The sequence below is a fragment of the Schistocerca cancellata genome, chromosome 2, assembly GCF_023864275.1.
Source record: "Schistocerca cancellata isolate TAMUIC-IGC-003103 chromosome 2, iqSchCanc2.1, whole genome shotgun sequence".
Taxonomy (NCBI): Eukaryota; Metazoa; Arthropoda; class Insecta; order Orthoptera; family Acrididae; genus Schistocerca; species Schistocerca cancellata.
In genome coordinates this window covers 1,152,638,671-1,152,648,711 of record NC_064627.1, presented here as the reverse complement: position 1 = coordinate 1,152,648,711, position 10,041 = coordinate 1,152,638,671, and the positions used below count along the sequence as shown (strand labels likewise).

Below are 10,041 nucleotides of genomic sequence, written 5' to 3'. Positions count from 1 at the left end.
CCAAGCTACAGTATTCCAAAATTATTTGCTACAGTCTCTTGCATATTTGTAACTTATTTCTGCTTCCTGTGAAAACTGTCTGTAATAGTTTGCAAATGCATGTTTGCAGCACATTTTAATTATACCATTTCCCAGATTGTATTGCAGCATACAAATAAATTAGTGCAGTGGATCATTACTTAATACTGACCCAGCAAATAAAAATTTTTCTCTCCTGACACCCTTCTCAAGACCCTTTCTTCCTGTGATATATTGACTGAACCACACTCTTAAATTCAGAGAATTATCATTTCATAGCACACTAATTCTTGGTTCAATTATGTCCCACACATACACAAACACACACATACACAAACACAAACACACACATACACAAACACAAACACACACATACACAAACACAAACACACACATACACAAACACAAACACACACATACACAAACACAAACACACACATACACAAACACAAACACAAACACAAACACACACACACACACAAACACACACATACACAAACACAAACACACACATACACAAACACAAACACACACATACACAAACACAAACACACACATACACAAACACAAACACAAACACACACATACACAAACACAAACACAAACATACACAAACACACACACACATATACACACACACACACACACACATATACACACACACACATATACACACACACACATATACACACACACACACACACACACACACACACACACACACACACACACACACACACACACACACACACACACACACACACATACACACACACACATATATATATATAATTTTATAGGCCTTTGTTTAGAGCTCATCAGATTCCATTTTTTGCAGTAAACTACAGTAATACATCTTCGTTCCTGTTTATCGTTGGGTGGGCACCACCAACTGCAAACTGCAAAAACCGGTCAGCTTGTACTTTTAAAACAAGTTTTAACAAGATAAACGCATTTTGGTGGTTGCAGGTCCACATTCTTCCATTTGCTCCTGTTAAATTTTGTAAAGATTTAAAAGCATTATTCAACTTATTTCTCGCAGTTCCTTCATAACAGTCAATCACTAGTGGCTTGAGATAAAAGAAAACTGATTGTTATTCAATCGTGAGGGCTCCAGCTGCGTAGCTTACAGACCAATCACTCATATTGTTACACTGGCTGGACTGTGCACATTTCAAGAACTTAAGGCACATCCTATGACCATTACTACCAGATTTCTGCAAACTGTTCACAGCTTGCAATAAAACGCCTATGGGATGACGTCCACATATAATGTTTCCATATTTCTTCAAATATGCAGTAAAGGCTTGTGGATCTAGGGACTCAATGTCCATTCCCATTTTGTCTAAATATGTTATTGCTTGAAATATGTCACCACAGCTGCGATCGTAGTACGTGTATCTGAAGCGATGTCCCCAATGGCAGAAATCAGACGATATCACAAGTTTTGTGGATCTGCTAAATACTGCGAGAAAATACTGCCGTAGACAGACTGTTTGTCAGGCGTCAGTGAGCCAACTAATACTGGCACAATTGTAAAAGAATCTTTATAATCCTCCATTACTTTGGCAACGTAAGGAAGATGCATTTCTATACTGTGTTCGTCTTCGTCTACAGACATGCCCATCCACTCAAAATGTCCTGTAGCGTCAAGATCAGCATTTACTTTCACATCAACTCGCAAGTCGTATAAGAGCGTACAGTACTTGGTCGCAGTAGAAAGTGCACATCCACCGAGACGCACATGATGGGATGGTCCCAATATAAAAATCCGTCTCACTACGACGGCACTGACTTGCCGGGACGCAAAACCGCTACAGGCCCCACTGTATTGATATCCGGCGTGAGGTGCTATTATTGCTCGAGCAGGTCCATGTGTCAAATCCGCTGCATTCAGCCAGTTATCCAACTGCTTCACCACTCTTTAAAATAATGAAAACGATATTACCTGGCATTATCATGCCGCAGAATAATAGTTAAACACACATGCAGGGTTATCACACAAAAAATAAAAGTAAAATATTGGGCAATTAGCTCGCCAAGCTGCAAGAAAAAAAAAATGAAAACTAAAGTACCTGGCAATAACATGCTACAGAAAAATAGCTCAACACATAAGAAGGCGACACTGCACTCAAAGCGAAGCAACTGAGAAAAACAGGCACGTAAGCTAAACATAATAGTCGTGGCAGTAATAAGCATTTACACATTGAGGTAACACGGCCCGAATTGCGTCGCCATAAATGGAGAAAGAAGATGTGTATGTCAGTACCACAAACAACACGCCAAAGCGTCCAAAGTTGGAGAAAAGAAAAAAAAATTGATAAAGAATTCAAATTAATGAATAAATGAAAGAAAGAAAATTCATAGTCACAGAACTTTTGTATAAGCGTGAGAGATCGCTACATTCAAATAGTTCGCGAAATCTGCACTGTATATCTTTTTACCTTTCGCCGTCACAAAACAATCCCAGAGATATGCCAAATAAGAAAATGCATCAGACAGTTCCAGACCAATCAGGGCGTAAACCGTATGTCCCAATAACCACACAGTAGTTGTACGCCTTGCACGTGGAAAATACTTAAAATCAGGGGTAATAACGGAAGCGACGCTGACATTTGCAAGTACAGTTATGTGGATAAGTGCGAGCATGATCTGACAGAGCGACCACACGTCTGCAACAGCCCGACACTGCAGCCGGTGCTCCCTGGTGTCGGGCGCGCCACACCTGCCACAGTTGGGCGACGCGAGGAGGTGGATGTCGGCGAGGCGTCGGTTGGTCGGTAAGGTGTTGTTCACCACCTTGAACCACAACGCCGAAACGTCGGTTGGCAACACGCCGGCATTGATGTTCGCCCACACCTGTTTCCAGTTCACAGTAGGGAGGCGAACCTCCAACTTGTGAACCGGCGGCCGTCCCATCAGGTCGGCGTAGAGACGCCGAGCCGTACGGTGTGGATCGTTAGCCGTTCTTAAAACGTAACTGCGAGTGAGATAATATCCTCGCAGGAACGACAAACGATACGGGATGTCGGCGACAGAAACGGGGGCGCACTCAGACGCCGGCCGACAAATCTCCAATAAAGCAGCCGTGGTGCCACCCGGACAGCAGGTCTGCAGCGCAGCTGTGCGGTTTACAAGCAACGCCGCACATTTACGTCCAAAATCCACAAGTCCTAGGCCTCCCAAGGATCTGTCAAGGACACAAACCGACGCCCGCACCTTAAAAATTTCATGACGCCACAGTAACCAAAAGACAACACGTGAGATGGAACGTGCAATCCATTTCGGGACGCCGAGCAGCTGCGCAACGTACCATGCCCGCGACAGAATAAACGTCTTAATGAGGTCGACTTTTTGTAGCAAATTGAGCCGTCGGGAAGCATGTGTACGACAAAGAACGCGAATACCCGTAAGGAGTGACCGCCAGTTCCGAGCCTGCATGTTCTGCGGCGACGCAGTAACATCGAGACCCAAAATGGTGTGGTGTGAAACAACGCGGAACCACGGCCTTCGGTCGTCAACACCGTGCAACCCCAGTGGAAGGAGCAGTTTTCCGTGCATTTATCCGGGCACCAGAAGCCAGTTCATAACGGTCCAGTAACACTCGAGTTGCATCGATATCCGCCGTATGCGCTACAAAAACGCCCACATCATCAGCGTAAGCTGAACATCGCAACGACACATTGCCAATTTGAATCCCATGGAGTGTACGGTCGAGAGCTCGCAGCAGTGGATCGATGGCAAGCACAAAGTAAAACATCGACAACGGACAGCCTTGTCGAACAGAGCGACGTATCGGAAGAGGCACTGTCGGCCAGCCATTGACAATGACGACCGACCGAGCTCCCGTAAGTAAGTTGCGTACCACTTCCAGAAATTGGAGACCAAAACCCATGCGTGACATGACCTGAAGGAGGTATTCGTGGCTGACACGATCGAAGGCGTTGGCGAAGTCAATGGATAAGATTCCGACGGAGGAACCAGGAGCCGCTGCTGAACAGACAACGTCCCTGTATGCAGAAGCCGCAGTAAAGATGTTACGACGCCGGACTCCACACGACTGAGGAGCAGCAATAACCTTATCCATGACAGATTTCAACTTGTCAGCCACGCACCTCGCAACGATCTTATAGTCGGCATTTAATAAGGTGATAGGACGCAGGTCTTGGACGCGACAGTCTCCTTCCTTCTTAGGAATAAGCACCACCCTACCGTCCATAAAACGGCCGGGTACCGCCATACCACGAAGGACGTCGTTAATCAATGAAGTGAACATGCCCCCAATAATGTCCCAGACGGCGAGATAAAATTCCGTCGGTAAACCGTCGGGCCCTGGAGACTTCCCTTTGGGACACGCCTTCAATATCGAGAGAACATCTTGTGGCAACAACGCTGCAGTTAAGTCGGCGCGATCGTCGTCCGTTAAAAAACAACGCAACTCGTCTAAACAAGCGGCAGTGGCGACGCCATCACCATCATAGCGAGAAAACAACGCAGAATAATACGCAGTGACGTGAGCGACCATATCCCGCCTGCCAACGAGGCGATCGCCATCATCTGTTAACAACCACTGTACACATTTCGTAGACGCCAAGCGTCTCTCCTTTGCCAAATAAAAAGTCGTCGGATGCTCCTCATCAACGGCGCCCGCAAAACGACTACGGACTATGTAGCCTTTCGCCCTTTCGCGATGAATCCCCAGAATCTTGCTCTTAATGCGATTGAGCCGCAGACGGAGGTTACCATATTGGTCAATAGGGGCGTCGAAAGCATCCCTAAGGCACTGCTGGTAAAAGTCGAGCGTACGGTTCCCCCAGTACGACTCCTCGCGACTGAACGCTTGCGCGGCACGACGTAGCTGAGGCTTAGCCAACGCCAACCACCAATCGAGCGTCGAGGGGTAATGGCCAACTTTTTGAACGCAAGATTCCCACACAGCCGTAATAGTCAGTCGGAAACCGTCCTTCGGCAAGTGAGTGACGTTTAGCTTCCAAACCCGCGGGACAGGAGCCGCAGCCCCACCCTGCAGCCGCACGTCACAGACGTAGCCACAGTGATGACTGAACGCCACGGGGAGCACGTCAACACGACGGAGAGCATCCTGGAGGGCGCGAGAAACATAAATACGGTCAAGGCGACTGCCCCCGGTGTTGTAGATGTGCGTGAATACAGTGCGATGTGGGTGGAAATGTCGCCAAGTATCACACAAATCAGCAGCAGTAATCAACGCGGCAAGTTCTTGACAGTGTGGGAGCGGTACTCACATCTGCAGCATCAACAACACAGTTAAAATCACCTCCTACCACAAGTGGACGACCAGTTGTTAAAAAAGGACAAATCTCACAGCTAAAAAAACGCGACCGGTCACGGCGATTGTCCGTGCCCGACGCCGCATAGATATTGACAACACAGACTCCCCGGACCGTACACGCAAGAGCACGGCCGTTAGGCAGGACCTGAACATCTCGTGGCTCGAACGAGTCTTTGTATAAAATGGCAGTGCCACACTTAGAGTCACGGTCCACATTGTAAATAACTCCATAGCCAGGAATATCACTAAAAACTCTGCCGGCCACCTCCTGAAGAAGAACAACGTCATAACGGCCAAATTTTAGGAGGTCAGTAAATAATAACACCTTATACGCAGCCGTGACGGTATTGACATTCAACGTGAAGATCGAAAATAAACTCATCGGTCTAGAGGTGGAGTACAGAGAAAAACATCAAACCATCCGACGGGAGGCGCGTCACGTAACATGGTAGGAAAGTACACAAAACAGTATGCATATCATGGGGATACAAATGGAAGTCAACATGTAAACATGTAAAAGTGGAAAGAGACAACATACATAATAAAAAATAAAACGTAGAAACAGAAGTGGGCAGATAGCACGTACCCACCCCGTAAGGAGCACAGTACCACCATTCAGGAAGTTGCACAAAAAAGACGGCAAACAAAAACTCCGCATCAAAGCAAGACCCATCTGATAATTGCAACAGATAAGACAGTCACTCGTAAGAAAAATAACAATGGATACAGAAAAACATGCACCGGGTTGTGTGTTGAACATGCGCGCAGCGGAGACCGAACACAGCGGAACACAACAGCTACGCAAAATGACAACATGTAACACCACATAATGCAACGTACGGGTACAATCGTTCCGTAAAGACGGCGGAAACACGCGACAAACATGGCATTCCAATATCAGTTATAGAACGCGTGAAAAGGACGCCAAACTTACAACAGCACTGACACATTACAAAACGTCACAACAATAGTAAGACAGCAAGGTAAACATGAATATCAACCGCCAGTAATAGGCCGTCGATAGAACAGACATGTGGAAAGCAAGCAAATATAGGAAATAACACGGATGTCTATGAAAGAAACTGCAAAAAAAAAAACAAAAAAACAAAAAAAGACGCCAACTAGCATACAACAAAACCGCCCCTCAACATAACATTGCCAGACATGAGTATTATCGGCAGTAATAAACCGGCGATAGAACAACAGACATTAGACAGGAATCAAACACAGGAAAACACACGGATTTCTAAAAAATAAACTGCTGCAAAAAAGACGCCAATAGGCAGACAGAAACCGCCCCACAAAATAGCAACATTGCCACAAGACAACGTGACAATACAAGCGGAACATTAGAACAAGCACGACACTAAAATCAAAGTTTTAACGGCGGCAGCAGGACGTCAAACAGCGATACTGCACCGTCCAGTGGCCGATAAACACGGCACGGCAAACAGTCACAGTAAAAAACAACACCGTTGCTACTCTGGTAAGCCTTTGGCAAACCACTGTACAAAAAGAACAAAAGGGAGAACGCTCTATCGCAATCAAATATTGTCCACGTGCAAGACACAGCGTGATTAGTACAAATGCAGTGAGCACGATAAACACAGAAAGATAACATGAAAACAACTACTGAGTGGTTTAAACAGGAATGCAATTACGTAGGTGCGGCTGGGAGGTCCGGAACCACCCCCGACAGTGGGGCGTCCTCCGGCGACTTCCACCAAGCCTCATCCTCCTCCATACGGTCCCTGTCGACAGCCTGCGGAGCTTCTGCTTCCATCGGTTCCGCACGGGCGGGGGAGGCTGCAGCCGCCCCCGAACGCGTGCGCTGCCGTCTCAGTGACTGATCGCCGGCCTGATCGCTTTCACGTTTAACAGGCGGCTCAGCCTTATCGCCCTGACTCCCCAGTAGCTGACGCAAATGCTGGGTCTGCTCCTGTATGCGCGTCTCCCTCGTGTCTGTCGTGTCTTTCGTCCCACCCCCTGAGCACGACGACAATGCCTCAGAGTCACTGCCGGTCCCTGAGAGAGGGGTTGGCGAACTATCCCTCGATTTCTTCCCCTTACTCTTTCGCTTACGCTGCTGCTTCGGCAGAGTAGGCTTTTCCTTCGGGGCGGGCGGCGGGGGCAGAATCGCCTCCACGTGTTCAGAAACAAGGACAGAAGTTTCCGGTAATGCAGCTGCCGGAATGGATTCTGGCCGCGAAGGAGGAGGTTCTACTGGTGACGCGTCTACAACATCCATAGCATTCACGGAAACAGAGGGAACGGTTGCGTCTACTGCAGGGGGCGGAATCGGTTGAACGGGTTGGGATACAGTGCCCGCTACAACCTCACTCAGAAGCGGGACAAACTGGCCAGAGGCGTGTACAGGCCGTTCGCGCGGGAGCTGAACAGGGCGTCGGCGTGGGCAGTCCGTACGCAAATGTTCCGACGAGTGACAAACAGAACAAGTTGGCGGTTGCCCGACATAACTAATTTGCGCACGCACGCCCGCGATCATAAAATAAGACGGAATGTGTTTTTTCAGATCGATTCGAACACTCCGTACGCCACTGTTTACTTAGTAACGGTACCCACTACCCCAATTGTCAATACTTATGGACAAGACCGTGCCAAACTGTGTCAACCCGCGTGAGATATAGTCGTTCGGACATTCAGGTGGCACATTAAAGACGCGAACAGTTCGCACACCGTATGCAGAGGGAACTATCTGCACATCACTGACACTGCCGCCAAAATGTTTAAACTTGCGCACGCCAGCAAACGTTTCGATAAATTTATCGTAATGGTCAACATTAGTAAACTTGATAAACAAGGAATACAGTATAAAGTCAAGCTGGAAAGTGTCTACGACTTCATCCGGTAATTTCGGCTCCTCAAAAATCCACTCGTGAATTTCGAATGCTGTCGGCCGCTTAGCATTACGATCAAAAACGCACTGCGCGCTATTCGCCCTGTTAAATGTCGACATCGTGTACTTACCGGCTGTAGAACAGCAAACACAAACACTGGCAGGAACAACCGCGCTCCGACGCGCACGCGACGACAGCGAAGTCACGACTGACCGCTAGAGCCCCGGAGCGGTGCGACCAGCGCGCTCGGCGTCTCAGAGGCGACTGCCGGACGTAGGTGAGGCGCACAACACGGCTGCTCGGTGTACCGCCTGTCATTCGTTTGGTGCGTGCGGCCTCCGACACTCTCTGGCGACGCGCCTTGTTCCTGTTATCCGGCGCGGGGCTTGCGCGCGGCCGGGCGGGGGGGGACTGCGCGGGGTGTGGCGGTGTCCTGCTGGACCGACGGAGGCTTTCTCACCTGGCTGACACGCGCCGCACTTCCAGATTTTTGCGTAATTTGCTCGACTGCCGCTCGGGTCGCGGTCCATATGACAGCACAAGCGCGAGAAACGTCTGCGGGAGGAGGCGAGACGACAAAAGAATAAATTTATGATTACAAATCGAACTTGGAGCTGTATGCCGCTGCAGAACGATAGGCAGGCGCTAACGTATTTCGGAGCATACCGCCCGATTCGTACTGTTTTGTCGTTTTCAAAGACATCCTGGCAAACTTGGTTGGCACATTCTCCTTCAAACTGAGTTAATTACTGCAGTTTCGTACCTTACGGCCGTTTAAAATGCCCAAGGAAGTCTCTTTGTCACGACAGAAAGGTGGTATGGGAAGAGGGCTGGCAGGAGTAGCGACTAAAAAGCGAAAAATGAAGGCAGCCAGAGTTCCCAGGCGCTCATCCATACGAGTACTACCGTTGTTGCTTCACTTCGGTGATCGGACGAGAACGGAAGATTTTATTTCTTTTATTTTCTTTTTTTTTTTGTTTATCTACATTGTGGAATTTAGCACTGCTACAAAACAGTAGGCTCAGACTTATTTCAGAACTCATCTGTCGATTCGTAGTGTGTTGTTGTTTTCAAGGCGTTCTAGCACTCTCTTCTTTCGCGCATTCTTCCTCAAACTGAGTTCATTACTGTAATTTCGTATCTTACGTTTGATACAGTAGTTTAAAATGCTTGTGGAAGCATCTTTGTCAACACCTGAAAGTTAGTATGAAAAGAGGGCTGGCAGGTGTAGCGACGTAAAAATGAAAAAATGAGATAGAGCCAACAGCACCCGGTGTTCCCAGGCGGTCACCCATCCAAGTACTAACCGGGCCCGATGTTGCTTAACTTCGGTAATCGGACGAGAACCGGTGTATTTTTTTTTAATTAACATAATATAGTCCAAAACAAATTTATTGCAAATTATTACCAACAGACAAAACAATTTTAATCATAAAAAAGTGTTCCTAATCACAGGCAATGGGATGTGTAAGACTGATATTTAATAAAGTTCAAACTAAAATTTTTGTGATCATATGGGATACTTAACAATGCATTTTAAGTTTTCATATGCCGGGATTTATGATAACATCAGTGAGTTATTGCTGCAGTGATAATGCAAATACCACAGCACATAAAAATGTAGTTAAAAGTTCAGTTTATCACAATACTACATCTGTATACCAAAACAATAAAATAAATAAAATCACAGCAGTTCAAGTTATGTTCGGTAAAATACAGAACATTGTGCATAACTTAAAATAACTTATGCATTACAGGGCTAAGCTACTGCATAAATTTACTGTGTGGTACAACAACAACCACCAGACATTTGATGCGGAGGTGTATTCAAAAGAGATCAGGACATCCATTGGC

At 47.0% G+C, this 10,041-nt stretch overlaps 1 protein-coding gene and 1 pseudogene across 1 annotated transcript; both read right to left on the bottom strand.

Annotated features, from left to right (window-relative positions):
- Positions 1-986: 986 nt before the first annotated feature.
- LOC126161291 (protein MEMO1-like) lies at positions 987-7,577 on the bottom strand. The gene is given in 3 exon segments (XM_049917029.1): positions 987-1,459; positions 1,462-1,940; positions 6,991-7,577. Coding segments are annotated over 3 exon segments (1,413 nt in total). The 3' UTR covers positions 987-1,112.
- Positions 7,578-9,445: 1,868 nt separating this feature from the next.
- Positions 9,446-9,574, bottom strand: LOC126163712 (5S ribosomal RNA; annotated as a pseudogene).
- Positions 9,575-10,041: the final 467 nt, after the last annotated feature.